Here is a 22,814-nt window from a genome sequence, read left to right as displayed (position 1 = left end):
AGGACGAATTTTACGAAACGTTATAATGCAGTAATAATGGCGTTGAATGAAGAAAATTTAAATCGCGATGATATTGAAATAAAACTTTGTTCTTTAGAAAGAGTTGCTACTAATTTGGAAAAATTTGATGACAACGTTGATAAAGCATTAGTAGCTGCTAAATCTGAAGAATATGAAGAAGAGTACGAAAAAATAGAAGAATATCGCGAAAAATTATATCCTGCACAGATTCGTGTAAAAACATGTTTAGAAAAACTTTCTTCTATATCCGAAGCGCCGGAATCAGTTAATGTAGAAAAAGCCGAATTAAAACTTCGCGAAATAGAATTAATTAAGTTTGGCGGTGAAGTTAAAGATTGGCTTAGCTTTTGGAGCCAATTTGGCTAAATTCACGAGGACGTTACCATCGAAGATGAAGTAAAATTTTAATATCTCATACAGAGTACAATAATAGGAAGTAGAGCGCTGGAAATAGTTGATAATTATCCGCCAACTGCAAAAAATTATGCTAAAGTTGTTGACAGCCTGAAGACTAGATTTGGCCGTGAATAACTTCTTGTTGAATACTATGTAAGAGAACTACTTTCATTGGTAGTAAAAAATGCTGTTAATATGAATTCAAAATTGAATATAATGCAACTCTATGATAAATTAGAATCATATTTAAAGTCACTGGAGTCTATTGACGTAACTACCGAAAAATATGCGGCTATGCTTTTCCCGCTAGTGGAATATTGCATTCCTGAAAATTTAGTGAGAGTTTGGCTACAAAATCCAGTGAAAAATAAAGTAGATGATACAAATTCTTATGGCGATAAATTGTCACAATTGCTATTATTTCTCCGAACGGAAGTTGAAGGGGAAGAGAGAATTTTGATGGCAAAATCAGGCTTCAGTTCCACAGAAACTCGGAGGCAGGGTAAAAAATACCGGGAATTCGAAACTCCTGTTCCCACGGCTTATGATTTGATTTATGAAGCAAAATCGTTGAAATCTTGTCTATTTTGTGGAAAAGTCCATGATTCTCAAGACTGTTTCAAAGCACAAAAAAATGTCTTTTGAGGAAAAACAAGATATTTTAAAGAAGAATAAGGCCTGCTTTGCCTGTTTAAAGGTTGGACACGTCTCTAGAAAATGTAAATCTAGTGTTCAATTTATGCTTTGTCAACGAAGATACTGGACAATTATGTGTCCTGAAAAGTTCAATAACGCCAAACCTAACGTCGCAGAATGTCCCAGCACTGAAGGAAATATAGTGTTATCAAACCAAAGCGAAGCAGAAATTCTTTTTCAAACACTTTATTAATTGAGACGGGTGGAAGAAGCAAAGTGGTAAGAGCATTACTTGATACAGAATCGCAAAGATCATATATTTTGAAGTCTACTGTAAATCAAATGAAAATAACCACAGAACGAAGCCAAAATTTAACGCATGTAGTATTTGTAACGGCTCTAGTTCCAAGAAGAAACATAATTGTTATGAACTGTCAGTGAGTAATTTGAAGAAAAATTATTCTTGTTAGATACAAGTTTTGGATCAAGATATTATTCGGGGTTATATTCCTAACATACAAAAGGGTCCATGGGTCAAGGAGTTACAGAATAAAGATATACAATTCACGGATGTTGGGAAAAGCTCGATGCCTATAGAGGTGTGGATAAGAGCTAATTATGCTGGAAATCTCTTCACAGGAAATATATACCCCTTCTCATCTGGTTTGATTGCTGTCGAAACCTATTTGGGTTGGAGAGTAATGGGAAAACCAAAAGCTGTTTTCAACAAAAAAACCCTTTATATCTCTTTTTATTCAAGGTAAGGACATTTCAGACCTGTGGAGACTAGAAACTTTAGGTATAATGAACCCATGTGAGACTGATAATTCAAAATACTTAGAAAGTAAAGCTTTTGATTATTTCTCCAGAAATGTAAAAATTGACGGGGATGGAAGATATGAGGTTAAGCTTCCCTGGATGAGCAGTCAAGATGAACTACCTACAAATAGAGACATTTCTGGGAAAAGGCTCGTTTCTACTAGCATGAAGTTGTTAAAGAGCAATCAATTCGAGTGTTATGATGCTGTCTTCGAAGAATGGAAGAAAGAAGGTATTATAGAAGATTCTGGTCACTACCTACCTCATCGAGGAGTATTTAAAAATGATTCCACCACCAAAGTGCGGCCAGTTTTTGACGGTTCATGCGTCAAGAGGTAATCTCACATTGATTGTTTGATGAAAGGTCCAAATTTTATAGAGACGATACCTTCAGTACTTATGAAATTTCGGGAGAAAACTTTTGGTGTTGCATCAGACATCAAAAAGGCGTTTCTTCAAATATCTGTTGCTGAAGAAGATACTTGAAATTTCTGTGGTGGAAGAATGACAGCAGAGATGCGACTAAAGTTTATCAGCATGCCAGAGTAGTTTTTGGCCTGAATTGCAGCCCCTTTCTGTTGAGTGCTACCATCCACCATCATTTGGACCAGTATTTATCTTCTCCTTACCATGATACTTACCATATGAAGTTAAAGAAATAATTTTATATCGACAATTGTGTGACATCTGTAGATTTAGAGCAGGAACTGCAACACTTTATTGAAGATTCAACAAAGCTGATGGCACAAACAAGTTTGACCTTAGAGGAAGAGAATACACAGGAGAGGCAATTTCATTAAAAGATCCCAAACCAACTCCTGTTTTAGGACTTTTGTGGGAAAAATCAGAAGATATGCTTTTTTGTGACAATTCTTTACTGGAAATGCCTCCCAATACAATTACTAGACGTGTGATTTTATCTTATGCCAATAGAGTTTTTGATCCAATTGGTTTTACTTATCCAGTCTCTTTGCAACCTAAAATATTATTGCAAGAGAGTTGGCGATCGGAAAAAGCTGGGATTCGGAAGTATCAATGGATATGAAAGAAAAATTTCTTAAATGGATAGAAGATATTAAAATGTTACATCTTGTGAAAATTCCGAGGAAATTTTTAAGCTGCAATGTTTCTTCCTTTAGCTTTCACGTATTTTGCGATTCTAGCGGCATTTCATATGCAGCAGTTGTATTCATCAGATGCCAATCAGTCCATGGAACCTCTGTACATTTGCTAGCTGCTAAATCTAGAATAGCTCCATTAAAATCCATTACTCTACAGAGACTGGAACTGCTTGCTTGTTGCATTGGTGCAAGACTCTCAAAATTTGTAAAAGATAGTTTAAATATTGTAAATGTGAAAACACAGTTTTGGACCGACTCTACCACAGCTTTTCAATGAATCAGACGAGAATTGGAGCGTTTTTGTCCGCAATCGAATGAATGAATTCGGAAGCTGTCAAATGTAGACGACTGGAGACATGTTCCGGGACCATTAAACCCCGCCGATTTGCCCTCTCGTGAATGCTCCATTTTGAAGCTTCTGAGTTCTAAATGGTGGGAGGGACCTAAATGGTTACTCTTACGTGAGGATTTGTGGCCAGAATCGAATGACCATTTTAATGAAGAGATTGTCTCTGTAGAAAAATGTGGCAAATCAATTAGTCTTGTAAACAACTCTCCTGTTACTACAAGTCTTTTCTCCCGGTTTTCCAGCTACGCCAAAATCATTAAAATTTTGGGTTGGATTTCAATATTTCAGCATAATTCTAAAACTGAAAAGGAATGCAGAAAAGAGGGATGTTTGACTACATCTGAAATAAATGAAGCAGAAAAAAGGATCATTAGGATGATTTAAGAAGAGTCTTTCACCGAAGAATCAATTAGAGGTTTGAAGACCCTCAATGTCTTTAGAGATAAGGAGAGTATTTTAAGGATTAAAACAAAATTAACTGAGAAGGGCGACTTGCGAAATTTTAGATACCCCATTCTTCTTCCTGGAAAACATAGGTTAGTAGAGCTTCTTGTCAGAGAGGTTCATATGGAAAATTCTCATGCTGGAGTGCAGATTCTATTATCGAAATTGCGAGAAAATTTCTGTATTATGAATGGAAGAAGAACCGTTCGTAAAGAAATTAACAAATGCTTAAGATGTAAGAGATACAATTACAGGAACATAGAGACCCAACCTATCGGTTTGCCTCAGGACAGAGTACAAAAATCAGCTGCATTTGAAGTGAGCGGAATAGATTTAGCTGGACCACTTACGATATAGGGAGGTGAAAAATGGTGGATAGTTCTTTTTACGTGGGCAGTGTAGCGAGCAATACACCTCGAACTGACACTGTCACTTGTCCTTTCTCCTTTGCCTTCGGCGGTTCATAGCCAGGTGAGGCCGACCAAAGGTTACTTACAGCGATAATGACACTAACTTTGTAGGCGCTGAAAATTTTCTGCGAAAACTGGATTGGGATGTGATCGAAAGAGAAACTTCTATCCAAAGAATAACATGGAAATTCATACCACCCTTTGTACCCTGGTGAGGTGGGTTTTGGGAACGGATTGTACAAATGGGGGAAAAACTTCTTAGATGTGTTTTAGGGAATGCCTGCTTGTAGTATGAAGAGTTAGTTACTATCTTATGTGATTGTGAAGCGGTAATTAACTCCAGACCTCTTACGTCCTTATCCGAAGATCCCAATGATCTCATTCCGCTCACACCATCAATGTTTATACAAAATATTCCGACGGTGGGAGTGCCCGATTTAGATAAACTCGACACTACCGATGTTAAAAGGAGTCTCAAATATCAACTAAATCTTAGACAACACTTAAGAAACAGATTTCGCCGTGAGTAGTTAGGCATGTTATTACAACCACGGACGAAAAACAATTATTATGAAGTAAAACCTGGAGAAATTGTCTTAATTGAAGATGATTCAAAGAAAAGATTAATGTGACCAGTGGCTAAAATTCTTGAGGTTTATCCAGGAAAGGATAAAAACGTTAGAGTAGTGCGATTGAAAACACCAAGCGGTGAGACTGTACGTCCTGTTCGTCGGATTTATCCCATTGAGATAAAGTGTACAGAAGATGAAAACCCTCTTAAGGCCTTATCACACGGGCAAATACCGTCTACATTTTCGTGGACAAACGCGCACGGAAAAATGTGTGTAGTGGCGTCATGTTGGGATTTGCTGTATGGTAAACCTAAAACACAGGTATACTTTATGGCTAATTTATTCGCTTTTTCTGTTTGGTGAATATCTGCAGTTTATTCATTTCGTTAGTGGGATTCCTGTTTATATATTCTGTACATTATATCCTGGGATATATTGCTTTTATATCAATTTTGTTAATTTTTCAGTAATAATGATAGCTTCACGTACAAAAAAAAAATCTAATAATTGCATAATGTATCTGTATTGGTATTTTATAGATTAAATTGTGAAAATGAAATTCAACACAGAAATATGATAAAAAAGCAATTTTGTGAGTTGGATGTGCAATTAATTTTAAAAATAAAAACTTCACTATTATTTATTAATTAAAACATTAAAAAAAAAACAGAATCATTCATATTCTGCAATTCCCTCAAATGTACTATATAATGTGCTGAACAATATTTCAACGGTAAGAAAATGAATTGATCCGTGTTAACTTTCACAACAGCATAGGAATTAAATAATTTTTTAACTGTATGGAAGATGTTATTTTCATATTTTAGAAATTCAAAAATTCCACCATTATTTAAAAAAAATTAAAGATTTAATCTGATCAAATACAGTTCACAAAAAGAAGACAGTTCACATAAACATTAATAATTTTTTTTTTTTAATTCTGAAAATAAATTTTCTTGGGTTTTGATGACTATCTACAGGTGTCAATATCTCTTCATCTTCTGATAATTATTGTACGAATTTCTTCGTGTAACATTATTCTTTAATAATGAATATTCAGTGGATTCCAAATAGCCGGCTTTTCATGAATAAAGTCGATCAAAACCCATTTTTTATCACACGACCATACAACATTTTTTGCCGTCTTTTAAGGAGTGATTCGGAAATGTGTTTACAAACTAGTTTCATATTGGCGTCAATCGCGTTATTCTTGGCAACTATGTCACTACGAAAGCCATGAACGATTGGTTGAATATCGTTTGCGAATAATCTTTCCGTCACTATCGGCTACACTTTCAAGCCGGTTGAAAACAGTCCACGATGACGAAAATCCTGCTTGACCGGTTGCCTGCGGGTATAAACGGAAAACTGTCCACGAAAGTGTAGACGGTATTTGCCCGTGTGATAAGGCCTTTAGTGAAAAACCTCTTACAACTCAGGATGACGAATATTTTACGAGTGGTTATTACGTAACCAATATCAAAAAGTCACAAATACCAGTGATCAATACTTTTCAAAGAGGGGTGTGATTCAAATCCTTGATACGATCTTACTGATATATTCCGATTACAGGTCTTGGATCACGACAGAATGTAACAATCGATACGATCTGTCCAAAGGAAGCTCTCGAACAATAGTTCAATCATGCATAGGGAAAGTCCCTTACCCACTGAAGTGAACGGGCCGGTTATTCTTGGAATTATCGTATCATTGAATTGCATATCACTGAAATTTATCGAAGCGGTGACTTCACTGGAAAATGTGAGGCTTCACTGGAAAGTGCGAAGTCACCGCTTTATTTTATGAGAGTGAACTTGACTTTCCGATATTCGCATTTGACGATGCACTATTCCATACAGATCATTTTTAATTGCTTGTGACATGACTGACTTTGATTGCATATATTCTGTTTACTGCTGGCGCCCTCTATTAGTAGAATATAGAACTAAAGTAAATATTTTAAAGAAATGACATATACGACAAAGTACTACAGTTGGGAAAATTTCTTTCACTATACTTGCAAAATTACGTATATATAATCTAACAAGTATACAAATGTTACATATGTAAAGGTACATACAAGTTACCAATACTACATATCCATTAACTAGGGAGTGCAGTATCCCAGACCGCTAAAGATGGACTTTCAGTCACCCCTATTCTATTCATGGCTCAATTACCTGACCTCTATTCTTACCTCAATTAATGACCTGTAGTTTCTTGGTTTCGTAACCTTCACGACAAGTGCACTTTTATAAACGCCTAAATAGAAGCTCGGAATTAGTGTAGCCAATCGCTAATTGGATTGGACTGAACATTCGTATGACGTCACTAGAAGCTAGGCAACCATAGAAGGGTGTCAAGTTATCCGTACTGGCTTAAAAAAAGATAGCCATTGGCCATTTTTCTCCTTGTCTTGTATACATCTAATGTAAAATAAACTACACGTGCAACTTCTGTAACGCTCAATTCTACAAAAAACATTTAAATGTCCATTTGTCCTCTATCGATATGCAATCTGCTGAAGAATAATCTAAAAACTTTTCCTGTCGTATTCACCAAAGATAGTTCAACCAAGGATCAGTAAAAGATCATCAACCAATGATCCTTAACCAAGGATCAATAAAAGATCAACCGATGATCCTTGGTTATGCACAAACGTACTAGACTCTAGGACCAATACCAAAATTTTGCTCATAGGGAAAAATGGGGGCTATAGCGATTTTCTAATGTACAGCTTGCAATTCTTGCATCTATATTTAAAATTATTTCACAAAATAATTACATTTTTAAATGATTGAAAGATAATAGTTTTTCAAATTTCAGTTATTTATAAATTGCATTTGTTTAATAACTGGAAATATTTCAAATTGCTACTATTAAATTAGTAAGGCTTTTGATGCTGGATTCTGTGCTTTAACAAAATATAAATATGAACAGGCAATAATAGCTCATTTTTAATTAATCACGTGCATTCACTTTTCTGTCATGCTTAAAAATAATCGAAAATACATTCAAAATATTTCCAATAGAAACACAATCTTATTTAAGATTAATCATAATAGTGGATGCTACCAGATCGTTTTTGATTTTAAATTAATCAGATACATTTACATTTTCCATCATGCTTATAAATAATCTAAACTAAAAATATTTCCAATACAAAAAACAATCATATTTAAAATTAGGTGAAAACAGGTTCAAAATAATCTTTCAGCTGTGAAAAAATAACGGAATCAACGAGATTGCTCTTGGGGATAGGTGTAATAAGCTACTATTCTGAAGATTTTTCCCTCGCAACTTTTTCTCTTGTAGCAGTCCCTCTCTACCTCTAAAGCTTCTACAATTTTTCTGCGCTATAGAGCTGATATTAGTATCTCTGCGCAGCGCTAATGTATTTCCGCTGTATTGATTAATCTCTTTCCTAACCGCCATAACTTCTTAAGAATTTGGCGTAACATGTTGATAAATTGTTTGCTTAATAGCATGTTCTATGAATTCTTTATCAATGGGACAATCAATCCTTCTAAAGCGTTCCTGCCTGTAAGTTTATTAATTATAGTCAAGCTATAACATTGGTTTGTTGAATTTAAATTGATAATATGGATATTTTAATTGAAGCTCTTAACAATATGATGTTAAAAATGCTAGGAATTTAATTTATTCAATTGCTGTTTATCAAAATATTTTTAAAGTTTTTCACAATTTAATCTGAATTTAAACACCTTAATTTTAAATGCAAAATATCAAAAATTTTATTTAAAGCATGTTTTATACTGAAACCTACTTAACAGTGAAAAATAAGAGAGGTTGAAATATTAATAACAACAATGTGAATGATGTATTTTACTTCAACAATGAATATATTGTTGTAAAATTCGTTTAAAGTAATTTAAAAAATTTACTAAAAATAGATTATTTATTGAAAAATTTGGTATCATTGAAAATAATTTTTTTTTAATTGCAGTAAATTTTTATTTTCTACTGTAATATGTTTGGAAATCATCCTGAAAAAGCATCAAAATTTTTTTTAATTACAATTTCAAAAATATTTTGCCGAGATGCACATTCACATACTCTGAGCTATGTATATGTGATAAATTTGATAGCTCTGGATCAGATGGTCTAACCTTAGTGTTGACACACACTCACTTTCATCTTTATTATTAATAAAAATAATGATAAATAATAATAATTTTAATTATGAAGTATAATTTGAGTACATATTTAATTTTTTTTTCTGTTTCTTTCTAGAGTTCTTTATTGGGCAGCAAATACTTTCCTTCTGCATGGAGGCGAGGTAAGTTATTGTGAATGCTGTTGGAAATAAAAAAATATTTGTACTTTGTTCATTAAATGGAAAATTATTGTTTTCTGAATACATTGATGATAAAGAAAATGTTTTGAATATCTGTTAAACAGTGGAAAATGTACTATATTGAGAGTAGAAGAAAATCTATATCTAACCTTAAATGATGAATAACAAAATAGTTATGAAATAAAGAAGACAGAAATAAATTTAAACTAAATTCAAAAGATTTAACATCAGTTTGTTAAATCATAAAGATGTTTATGCATAGAAAAGTTTTAAAATGCTTATTCATAAAGAATACAAAATATCTGTTTGAATTGTTTCTATATAAAGTTGAAACAAAATCAATAGGTTGCTATTAGAAAAGATTTATGGTGAACTGTAATGGATTTGGACAGTGATGATTATGGTAGTTAGGCCTCAGAATACTTCATTAATAAAAGTTTTGTTATTTGTAAAAATATTGTGTTGTAAAAATTGTAGAAGTTAAAAGTGTTTTGGAAGAAGGATGCATTAATTATATCAATATGGAAAGTTCTAAGATCTTAAGCAAATTAGTGATCAATGTTAATCCATTGTTATTTTGTAAGAAATGAATTGTTTATTTTATTTATAAGTTGTTGTTTTTTTTTGCATAGCAATTTACATGCTATTTAAAATTAAATGGCGTTATATTCACTTTTTTTAGCAGTTTTGCCATGAATGGAAAGAAAGTTAACACTTTTCTGCAATTAAAAAGGAAAATGATGGGCATTATAGTTTTTTTTTAATTTCATTATTCTTTTTCATCATTTCGATTATTTTGAGAATTGGGAAGAGCAGGATCCATATTCTGGTGCTGCCCACAGATTCTCTCATGCACCTCCTAGACAGCCTACTTTTTTTTTTTTTCTTTTCTGCTTAGCAATTTACATGTCATTTAAAATTAAATGTCATTATATTCAAATTTTTTAGCAGTTTTGTCGTGAATGAAAAAAAAAAAAAAAAAACTTAACACTTTTTACCATTTAAAAGAGGAAATGATAGACATTATTGTTTTTATTATTTCGTTGTTCTTTTTCATCATTAGATTACTATGAAAATAAAGAAGAGGAGGATCAATTTTCTGCTGCTGTCCATAGATTCTCTTATCATTCTAGGTTTCTTTTGTTTGCTAGTTGATAGAAAAATTAAATTAGATACTAAATCTGTTATCCGCTTTTTGAGAAGTGCCATCGAAGTTAATGTATTAACTTCATAAATGTTTAAAAAGTTTTATAGCTGTAGAGGTTCATAATATTGATATTTCCAGCTGTGAAGAAGACAGTGAAAGGAATATGGCAAAAGTGTATGATGCTATTAAAACATTTGTTAATCCTTTTTTAGATGTAAATCCTCCATCTTTATTTTGCATAGAAAAAGACATTGAAAAGAATAAAGGGTGTCTAGATTGGCTTGCCAACAAAGCACTATGCTTAAATTTTCTTACTATTTATTATATATATATATATATATATATATATATATATAATATTTATAATGCTTTAATATTTTAGTTGGTTATTTTTATTTCGTTTTAAGAATCAAGCAGCTCAAAACTTATGAACAGTATACAATTGTATTAAATAAAGTTTAAAAGAATTATTTAAAGAAATATGACAGAAGCTTCAAAGACTATTCTCCTTATCACATTGGTATATCTGGGATTTCTTGGGATAAAAATATTTTCTTGTCTAATTTTACTTAAGTATTGACTGGTAAGAAGCTAACAAAACTGTTAAGTAGAATTACTTTTGCATATTCTTTTACATCATTTTTTAAAATTGATACCAGATGATTTTTCATCCATAAATCCTTCTATTGGGAAAAATTTATACGTAGTGATATCATTTACATGTACTCAAAAGTGATCTCTATTATCTAAAGATTCTGGGTTTCTTCATGTATTATCCCAAATTTTATCATCTCGTCCAACAATATAATTTTCATCGCTAATATTATATTCATTTAGTTTTAGATTTAAAAATCCTGACATGAAGTGATAAAACCAACGATTTAAATGTCCTTTAGCTGAATTCTATAAATTTTGTTTGGCACAAAATTTGAAATAATTAGTTAGCTTTCTCAGCAGTTTCCAGTTAACATTTGACTCAAACCTCCCTTATTAAGAAGGAAAAATTTCTACCTATATAACAGTTGAAAAATTATGTCTGAGGCAGAGAATTTGAGAATTTCTGTAGGACAAAGACAGAGTATAACTGAAGCTTTGCATCTTTCATATTATACAAATGAAGTACTTAAACATTACAATGGTTATAAATGAACTAGGTCTGTGATGAAATGGTGTATAAATGATAAATGTGTGATATGTTTTATTGTATCTTATAATTACTTAAGATGAGCCCATTTAGACATGCTGCTATACAGTTAATAGTATTTTAAAATGATTATCACAGATTAACTATCAAAAGTTGTAGTAGAAAATCTTACATATATTTGGAGAAAACTTAAGATATATAAACTTTTTATTAGTAAAAGTTTTGTTACCTTTTCTCTATCCATGTTATTCATGAACACTCAGATCAAAACTAATCTCTAAAATGGAATTTGAATATAAAATAATAAAAATTTTGGACCTTTACTACAATGTAGCACAAATGTGTGTGTGTGTATATATATATATATATATATATAATATACATACACACACAAGGTATTCTCAAATGAAAAGGTACGAAACGTCGTAACAACGTAACCGTTAACATATTTGTCTGTGCCACTATGGGAGAATGTAATGAGACATCCAGGGATGCGTTTGGAGTCTCCGGCATAGATCGGAGCATGCTCGGGCGCCCGCATACACAGGAGAGCAGAGGCTCTTATAAAGAGCGCCGTCCAGTCGACACTACTTGTTGAATTCCTCGAGCATAGAAGAACCATTAACTCTGATGTGTACTGTGAGAGACTACATAGGTCCATCAAGAACAGAAGACCGGGGTGTGTGGTTCTGTTCCATGATAACGCACGTCCACATGTCTCCAGGCTCAAATACGTGGAACTGGCCAAGTTCAAGTGGGAGCAACTTGACCATCCGCCCTACAGCCCGGACATGTCGCCCTGCGATTTTCATGTGTTTGGTCCCCTGAAAAACATCTGGAAGGGAAGTGTTTCAACTCGGACGGCGAACTCAAGGACGCTGTGAAGGATTGGGTCTCGTCACAACCACAGGAATTCTGGGAACAAGGAATCCTTCGACTCGTTAATGAATGGGATCATTGTGCTCAGGCCTATGGTGTATACTTTGAATGAAGTCTTCATTTATATCCACAGTGTCGTTTCGTATCTTTTCAATTGAACACCCTTCGAATATATATATTATATAATGTATTTTGTAGTTTGCAATACCACAACTTTTTTTTAATAAGCAATGAGTTGCTTAGGTTTATGCACACACTGATAAATGAGCCAACTTAAACATTTAAAAATATCTGTCTGAATTGTTTGATGCCAAAACAGAAGTTGGTATTTTCACATCTGATTAACAATGTAGAGCAGCACAGTGAGGAATATTTTGACTTTGTCCAGCATTACAAATTGTGTTGGACAATTTTACACTCTGATACACAGTGTAATAAAAAGTAATGTATAACATGTATAGTATTGACAAAATTGTATACTGTCATTATGCCTAGTAAGAATTCCGAATGTATTTAAAAATAACTGATATACTTCCAAAGAATTTAATTCTTTATCCACACAGTAATCAGTATTTTGTGTAATAAAATGTAGGTTTAGACTGAAAGTTCTGCAATTTCATGACCTCTTTTTGTTATTCTGAAACCTATGTAAACATATCATTCACCTGTGATGCAGTAATATATAACTTTGTTCATACAGTTAATTTGAATTATTGCTGACTATAGCAAGTCTTTTCATTTTATTTCTTTTAATGTTTTTTGTATCTAACTTTATTTCAGGGTATTTTGAATTATGGAAAGCTGGGTATCTTTTACTGGAATTACGATCTTGCTTCAACTATCATTCAAGTGCAAGGTAATTAACTAGTTTAATAAAATAACTGAAGTATATAAAGTTTGGTAATTTTTTTTCTTCACAATTTCTATTTTTTTTAAATAAATTATGAATATTCATGTTTTTAAAACAATTCTAAAAGTTTTAGTTCTTTATTTATATAGATTATCTATTGCTGAATATTTAAATATGGAATTTGTTAATAAGGATTTGTTTAGAATACTGAAAAAATGATGAATCATTTTGTGTATTAAAACATAAATGGTTTTATTTATAGAAACTTTTTTGAGTACTTATTTTTTTAAATATTAATAAGCTTAGTTATGAAGTAGTGAGTTAAATTATAGTTTAAATCCTGCTGCAGTATATTAACTGCCCTTGGCAGAGAAGCCCTTTTAATTTCCTTTTTTTTATTTTGTCTTGCAATATAGCTGTTACCAAATATTAAAAGAATGAAAGGAAAAATTTTTGTCTTTTTTTTTTTTTACATATGGCACAGTTTAATTGTTACATGAATGCATTTTTTTTAATGTATTAAAATTCTTTTTCTTAAAATGTCTTTTTTCTAATTATTCATTCTGTTTAAGATTTATATTTATTCATGATCAATTAACCTTGAAATATCATGAAATTCTGTTTGAAATTTTAAGTTAATTTATGGAATGTGTTTTTAAATTGCCAAATTGAGTCAGACAACAAGAAAAAGATAATAGAAAAATTGGGAATGTTGAAGAAAAAAAAAAAGAAAGAAAGGAAGAAAAATTGCATTCTTAAGATGTAGATGAAATATATATTTAATAAGCTATGAAGGCAAGCCTAAATAATTTGTGAATGATGTTTTAAGTATCATAGGGAATGAATAAATTTTAGTTGTTTTTATTAATTTATACTGTCTCTTATCTCTTTAAAATTCTGGATTGAAGAAATCTATTTAATTAATGAAAACTTATGTTATTGATGTAACAAAAGCTGTTAGTTATATCTGGATTATATTTAGAACTATAACCTATTAAATAAGTCTAAATATTGTCCAAATATATTTAAAAATTATTTATTCAATTAAGCAGGATTTAATATCAATCAGAATTGCCATGCCACCAGGAAAATAGAGAAAACAGAAAAACACAGGAAATTTAAAAATCTTCTTTAAAAAAAACTTAGTAAAATACAGGGAAATGTGAAAAAAATTTGTAAAAACAGGGAAAATACAGAGAATTTTTAGTCCCCCCACCCCATCCAAAAATGGCTGTCTTTAAAGACTGCAAGAATAAAAGTTTGTAGTTTTATTTCCAGAAACGTAACAATACCATTCACAATTGTGTAATGTAGAAACTCGCTTCTTTTTTTCTGTATATATCATATTAATTTCATTATGCGAGACAGTTGTTCTTTTTCCATGATTCTTAAATTGCAGCTAGCTTGCACGAGACTTCTGCAACTACTTGAAAGAATACATTTCTCTTGCATTTGTTTTCCCACATGTCCTCTGGCTAGGTCGAGGTATTGCTTTCTTATATATTTCTCTTGAGGTATGAGCAGCATTCAATCTGCAGAAGGCAGTGTAGTGGTATTTAGTCTACATACTTGAGTTTAATGAATGGTTTGTTTATTATTTGAGAAATTGTCAGCATATTCAAAGTAGATTAGAGAATATTTTAAAATCAATGAGCTGCTCAAAATCCATATGTAGTGTAAGTTATGCAGATTGGATGGATAAAAAAAAAATCGACCTTGATTTTCCTGAATGGGTTTCAGAAATTCCACACGATCAGTTTGTTGCATGCTGCTTGCTTTGTAAGATGATTACAAGCTTAAATAATATATTGAAACAGGCATTTATTAATCATGTGAAAAGAGGCATGATTCAATGACATGTCCAATTAAAAAATTACAGTTTTAATGTCCAAAAATAAACTATTTCAAACATTTTAGTTCGAGAACAATCATTTAAGGCTGAATTTTTATTGGCATTAAAACTTGTGTCATCATTGTCCTTTAATTCCTTCAATGATATATCGAAAATATATTCACATATGTTCATTGAAAGTGAAATAACTGAAAAATGTACATTAGGCCATACAGAAATGTTGTACCTTATTTGTTGCAGAAGTTTATGCCTAAATGCTTGAATTGGCGAAAATAAATAAATAAATAAAATCTTTCTTTGTAATTCTTCTTGCTAAGTAATCATTATAGAATTTTATCGTAACAAAAATGTTTTGTGCTTTATTTCACGCGAGGCCTTAATTTTGTGTGACATACAATTAAAGAGCAAGAGAAATAATATATCCTCCCCTTAATATATAAATTTGGTTTTGCTAAATTCTAGATAATAAAGATTTAAAAAAATTCTCGATGTAAATATAAACCTTCTTTTAATATGCTATTATTTCTAATGATGCTAAATTGCTGCTTCCTTTCCTTACTTTTTCCGCTCCTTAAAACTATATTCTATTATAATAAGCACATGAGTGCTATTCACACATTTTCTTGTATCTTGAATATACCTACTGGGAAAATACAGGGATTTTTTTTTTCTTCCTGATTTGACTACTTACTTAATATATTCATTAAATATATGTGTATCAATTCTCCTGCTATAACATGCATTGTATTTTGTAAAAATATACATAGTAATCCTTAACAAGTACTTAGAAAGGAAACACTTTTATAAATATGTAATAGTGGATATCATGTTTTCAATTATGAGTTTCAAAAAATTTAAATGATAATTAATATTAAAAACTAAAAAAAGAAGTGTATTTTATCCATTTATTGATTTAGAATATAAAAGCGTTAGAAAAACAAGTTTTTACCATTAATACTTTGTATAAATTGTAATAATTAATACTTCAAGGCCTTATGGAAAATCTCAAAATGCAGAGCAGTGTATAGAGCGACATTGCACAATTTATATTTGTGGTAGTGTCTCTCTCTCTCTTTTTTATTTTGTTTCAAAAACATTATGCATCTTAATGCTTGTATCATGTTTTTTATACCTCTATTTTACATTGGATTATTTAATATTTTATTGTTTTGATCGAAAAAATTAATAGTGATCATTCTTAAATTTATATTCTCCTCCCCGAAAAGATAAGTGAAAAGTAATGCCTTTGCTAGAACAACATGCTTTCTCAAATGACGGTATAAATTATAACAGCTACTTCAAAATGAGCATGTGCTTCTCATTACATTAGTAAACATGTCTTTCTTTTTATATTTGTGAAAATTTAATGATACACAGACACTTGCCCACTGCCAAACTGACTTTGGAGAAAGAAATACTAATCTATGGGATGAATCTTTTGAAAAAAAAAAAGAGAGAGAGAGAAATAATTTTATTTGTTGACTGTCTATAACCTCTTTCATTAATACATACAGAAGATTTTAACTCATGAAGACACTGTTTCATCATTTGAGAATGTTGGAATTATTTTTTTTTTTTTTCAACAATGCACAAAGAAGGTTACATTTAGGTTACAGAAAAAATTTAAGTGATATGAAAATACACTATTTAAAGTACGGAACCATAGTTTTCATAGAAATAACACATTTAATAATTTGCATTTAAAAATATTTGAAGCAGTACTTATTGAAAATAATTTATAAAATTATTGCATTTTGAAAACTGATAAAAATGTAATACTTAAATTGAAATTGTTGATTCATTGCAAAAATAATTTATTACTAAATTTAAAATAAAACTTATTTGTGAACTTTTACAAAGTAATTTAACATTAAAAAGCGAGTCTGCATCTGGTTTTAGAGTCCCGGACATGTGCTTTTTGCGATAAGGAAAATTCCTGAAAAACTTTTGGTCAACTTCCAAATGATCTTGCATGCAACTATTATGAAGGTGGAATTTTTCCTCTGAAAAATTGAATTTTTGCGATATATTTTGAAATCCCTCGGGCCTTGAAGACCCAAAGACGGGTTAAAGATTCTAATCCACTTATCAGAATTGGTTTAACTTGTTCTCTTTCTGGTTCTGCTTGGGAAAAAGGTTTGACTTCCCCTTATATGTTTCTGGTTATTTCTATTAGTGTGTAACTAGCAATGCAATATAACTAGCAAAACGAAAAACATAAGCCTTGCATAACTCACTGTTGGCTTTTATTGACTGATTGAGAGCTTGATATTTTCCTCTCCTTTTTTCCTGTGATTAGTGTAAGTAGTATCATCTGCTTTTGCAGTTTAAAATTTTAACAATGAAAAGACATTTGCAACACACAATTCATATAAAAAGACTTACTCTGATTAGCTCCTAAATTCTCTATGTACCTACCTCACTGCCATTACATTTACATTCAATTTGTTCATTTATACTAGTCAGCATTATAGGTATGTAAATTCATTTTTTTGTAGAACTGATGTATGAATAATAGTTTTTTTTAAAGAGGAAGAAAAATCTTTTAATTTTTTTATTTTACCAATTTAGGAATCAGAAATATGCTAAGTATTTAGAAGTTAATTATATTATATAATTAGTTATTATATAATAAAATGTATTTTGAATGAAAACATTTCAGATGTGATTTTCATGATGAAAAAGATACCCCTCACTGTGCCTTAGCATATTGTAAATGTCTGTGGTAGGTATTGCTATGCTTCAATCTAATTTTAATCTAAATTTTATATGTTTGTATTCATTTGTTTATTGCTCATTTTGTATTTCCTTTATAGTTATTTGCTTTCTGATGCAGTCTGTCCTGTGTTTGATGTGGTGCTAACAGAAAGACATATTCCAACTCATGCTGTTGAAGAGAAAGCGTATGTTGTTATAGAAGAAGATGTATGTACTTTTTATCACAATCTTTTCATATTTTCATAAAAGTGCTCTTCAAACTTTACTTCCAAATATTATGAAGCATAAGGAATACTTTAATGAAAATTTTATGACAGTTAATTAAATTGGTAAATTTTTTCTATTTAAGCATTTTATTTTAATCTATAGAAAAATTATTTTTAGTGTTGCCATGTCTACTGAGTGAAATATTTTATATGTTTTAAATTACCTTATTCATTTTCATCCGAATTGTCACTTGCACTATGTGATTAGCTCTGGTATGATTCAGGTAAAAATTCATAATTAAGAAGGGTGGTTAGCTTTTAGTGGTTTTTAAAATGTTTTAATACAGGTTAATTGTTCGAAAAGCTATGAGATTATTATTTAGTTTAAACTGGTTGTTCATTTTGATATCTGCTAAGAGTAAAAATGTGCATTTGTTAACACTGGATCTGTTGGCATTCTATGAAGCTTCGCTTTGTAAACAATAGATAAGAGACTGTGTCATCTGAGATAAGTGAAATGGTAGGGATTTCAGTAATAACAGCAAATCATAAGATTCATTTTTCTCAGATATAGTAGAATATAATACATCATTAAATGTTTGCTCTCAGCCTGCTTATAATTAGTGTTCTGAAATAAAACAAACCAAAGATATGGAACATTTCATTGAGAACTGATGATATTGGGAATTTTTAAATTGGAATGTCATTATCTACAGATTATTATTGCTTAATTTCCTTTTTTAAAATGCAGATTTTATTTGAATTTTTTTGAAAAATTCGGTTTAATTGCAAAACATACATGACCCGTGACAGTGTTGCTTTTCGGAACATTTGGTACCATTACAGCACTTCATCCTCTGCATTCTGTTTCTTGAAGGGGTTAATGACACTAATTTAATTGCTGAGTAGATTTTTCTAGAATTTTGGAAATTTTATATATGCACATATATAGCCTAATATCCCAACAATAAATTGCATTGTTGCCTTGAAATTCAAACCATTTTCATTATTTTATCAAATATTTAATCACATGATCTTCTAACATTGTTAAAATTAGAGAAAGAAGGATTCTGTTTAGTGTATAAGACAAATAAAAAAAGTGGTGTTATGGTACCATGACATTTTAACAACATGAATTTTGCCATGATGGCATAGGACAAGTTTCCATTGGAAAGTTCCATATATAAAATGAACAGAACATAGAAAAAGCAATTAAAATAGCACAGCTGTAACTTCTCACAATTTGAGGGAATCAAAGACATGAAATCATATCTAAATGATTTAACTGAAATTAAATAAAACCAATAACCCTGGTGTTCTAGCTAATCACGAAAGGGCAATTAGTGAAAATTAGTGTTGCAAATGATAATAGAATTATTGCATTATATTATTTATTATAAAAATAGTTTAATTAAAGATATTTATTGTAAATATTTTTAAATGCATTTTTTATGTGCATCTTTGTATTTCAGTAAATGCTAATGTTAAATATAATTTTCTTTATTGAATATTGCATTTTATCCCCAGTTGAAAGAATGAGGAATTACTATATCCTAGTTATGCTATAAATATTTGAAATTATTAAATACTAAAGCATATGAAAATTTTTATAGAAAGTTTTTTGACAATGAATGTTTTTTTTTATTTTTATTAATTTACAAATTTAATTATTTTCAATCCTAACAAAGATGGGTAAAAACTTGTTATTGGTTAGCAATAATTAATTATTGTCTGGTAGATGAAAAATATTTCCCCTTTTAATAAGTAAATTGAACTTATGCCTATTAATATTTATTCATGAATGAAATTAAGGTTTTATTTTTGAACTGTTTCATTTTTAATGATAAATAATAACTTTAATATTTAGTTATCTAAAGTCTTGTATATTTTAGCATTAAAAAATGCTGCAGGAGGGGAAAAAAAGAAAGATTGTTATGTAGAAAATTGATTTAGCCCCTTTTTTTAAAAATAATTGGATGTTAAAAAGTTAATTTATCTTGATTGATTTGAATTAATCTGAACTTTATTAAAGCACAATGTTCAGATGATTGTTTCTTCTAATGAATTATGATTTTAATTTAAATTACTTCATCTGTATATGATATACGATTAGATAAAAATATTTGTTCCAGCTTATACTATAGGAGACAAAAGGAAAGTATTCATTTTGGAATTTGTATATTTTCTTTAAATGTTTATTTTTACCTGATCATAACTGGAAATAAGTTATAAAAAAATATAAAATTAGCATGAATTTTTTTAGCAATTGTAATATTACTTTTATAATTTAGAAAATTATTTACTGTATTTTGATGTGATCTATATATCTAAATTTCATAAAATCAAACATAAATAATTTAACAAAAATAATGTGAATAAGTAATCACATTTATTTTGCTATTTGATTGTTCTTAAAAAGTTTCTTTAATGTAATTTGAGGGATGACTTATATTATTTGGCATACATACCTTTTCGGATTTTAAAATCATTTCATCTCTTTCATTCTGAAGTGCATATGCTGTTAGAATTAAAAGATTTGAAGGCTCAAATTATAGAAGCAACAGAAACTTGCTTATTAAATGTAATTCATTGTTTACTTATATACCTTTGGTGATTAGTTGGTTCATTGGGATTAATGATTGCTAAAAATTTCATTTGTTTCTTCGGTAAGATTTTTTTAAACTTCAAATTTTGAAAGGCTTATAACTTACATTATTTTAAAAGTTCATTGTGCTTTGCGTTTACTTAATTTTCAGTATGTATCTTTATATTTCCAATTATATCAAGGAAAAAGCAACAGTATTTTAAAATGGAGGCATTTTGAAAGTTTTCCACCATTTTTTAAATCTGAATTTAAATCTTAAGTACAACAAAATATCAAATATTTATCAAAAGCATGTTTTATACTGAATCCTACTCAACATGGAAAAATAAGGGAAATTGAAATATTAGTAACAACAATGTGAATGATTTATTACTTCAACAATGAAATATATTGTTATAAAATTCATTAAAAGTAATTAAAGAATTTATTAAAAGTAGAAAGGTTATCTATCTATCAACAAATTTGATATCATTGAAAATATAATTTTTTATAAGATGCTGTAAAAATAAATTTTTTACTGTAATATTTTTGAAAATTATGGTGAAAAAGAGCCTATATTTCTCTTAACTTCTAATTATAATTTTAAAAAAATTGTTCCGAGGTGCACATTCTCTTTCTCCAAGTTATGTATATATGAGAAGTTTGGTAGCTCTACTTCAGACGGTCTGGCCTTTAGAGTGTCAACATGCATACGCTTTCATCTTTATTATTAGTAACATAATATTAAATAATAATAATTTTAAAAAATTATAAACAATAATTTGAGCACTTTTTTTTTTAATTTCATTTTAGGATTCTTCACTGGGATGGAGAAAAGTTCCTTGTAGAAGACATCTTGACAGGAGACGAAGTAAGTCTTTGTGAATGTTGAGTGAATCTTTTCTCAATGCATTTATTATAATAAAATATTTTGAATATCAGTTAAACAGTTTAAAAAAAAAGTACTATATTGAGAGTAGCAGGAAATCTATATCTAACCTTAAAAGATGAATAACAGAATAGTAGTGAAGTAAGAAAGACAAAAATAAATTTAAACTAAACCCAGAAGAATTTAACCATGGTAGTGTAACATCAATTCATTTAATATATATATAAACTTTTAATACTTTTAAGATCTTATATCTATTTATAAAGTATGTAAAATATATGTTTGAATTGTTTCTATATTAAGTTGAAACAAAATCAAGTGGTTACTTTTGGAATAGATTTATGATGAACTGTAATAGGATTTGGACAGTTTAGCTCATGGTAGTTTGACCTCAGAATACTTTATTAATAAACTTTTTATTTACTTTTAAGAAATGTGTTTAAAAATTGAAGAAGTGAAAGTGTTTTGGAAGAAGGATGTATTAATGATATCAATACGGAAGTTCGAAGACTTTAAGCAAATTTGTAATCAAATATTAATTCATTGTTATTTTGTAATAAATAAATTTTTATTTTATGTACACGTTTTTTTTTTTTTTTCCATAACTATTTACTTGTCATTTAAGATTAAATTTTACTATATTGAATTTTGTTAGCAATTTTGTAGTAAATGAAAAGAAAGTTAACACTTTTATCAAATTAAAAGGGCAGACTGTGCGTTTATTTAGGTGCTAGGTGGTGTTAATACCCTTTTATTTTCTCCCATGTGACATTTACAGCATGTAACCATAATTTAATTAAATAAGTATTTGCAATAATTATTTTTTCCCTCTTTTTGGAAGTATTCCTCTTTTCTGATGAAGTATTAGACATTGTTACTAATATTACTTTAAGGCATTTTTTTTATTTTTAAACTTTATGAATACAGATTTACTAAATTCTTCATATGGATGGATATTATGAACCTTATTGCTAATCTTTTCTTTTAACATTTTTTTTATTTTGTGTTTGTTTAAAATTCTCCAGACATTCAACAAAATACTCTATATTTTAAAAATAATATAAAAAACAAGAATTTTTTTGTTTACTCATTATAGGTACACATTTCTTTTGTAATTTTTGAATGTTTGATGGTATATGAAACTGTTGCCACAAAAATTTACAAAATTCATTCATACAGTAGACTCCCGATTATCCGCGAGTGCCGCACAAAGTGTTTTTTTTTTTTTTTGACTGATTTCTCAAAAAGGTGCAGTTTTACAGTTATGCTTTTGTAATTACATAATACATTACAGTATAAAACAGTACATATGTTTTAATTTTTCTGTGTATCCTTGACGCCTCTCGTAAGTACAAAGCACTTTTCTGTTTTCATTAACAAAATGCATTTTAGGTTAGTTTTGAGTGATATACTAAAATATTAAGCATTAGTTAAACATTTCCTTCTGTTTATTTTACGT

General features: G+C 29.8%; 1 protein-coding gene across 8 annotated transcripts in view; it reads left to right on the top strand.

Moving 5' to 3' along the window:
• Positions 1–8,172: 8,172 nt before the first annotated feature.
• Positions 8,173–22,814, top strand: part of LOC129960136 (uncharacterized) — a 34,339-nt gene continuing 19,697 nt past the window's right edge. For all 8 annotated transcript variants that reach the window (XM_056073304.1, XM_056073300.1, XM_056073296.1 and 5 more), the window contains exons 1-6: positions 8,173–8,311; positions 9,023–9,068; positions 13,037–13,112; positions 17,621–17,683; positions 17,775–17,883; positions 21,280–21,337. In XM_056073304.1, the coding sequence (XP_055929279.1) occupies positions 8,228–8,311; positions 9,023–9,068; positions 13,037–13,112; positions 17,621–17,683; positions 17,775–17,883; positions 21,280–21,337 (436 nt within the window). In that variant the 5' untranslated portion in view covers positions 8,173–8,227. The remainder of the gene's footprint in view (positions 8,312–9,022; positions 9,069–13,036; positions 13,113–17,620; positions 17,684–17,774; positions 17,884–21,279; positions 21,338–22,814) is intronic.

Source organism: Argiope bruennichi, chromosome X2 (genome assembly GCF_947563725.1).
Source record: "Argiope bruennichi chromosome X2, qqArgBrue1.1, whole genome shotgun sequence".
Taxonomy (NCBI): domain Eukaryota; kingdom Metazoa; phylum Arthropoda; class Arachnida; order Araneae; family Araneidae; genus Argiope; species Argiope bruennichi.
Note: the sequence above shows the minus strand (reverse complement) of the source record. Positions and strands in the feature narration are given on the sequence as shown.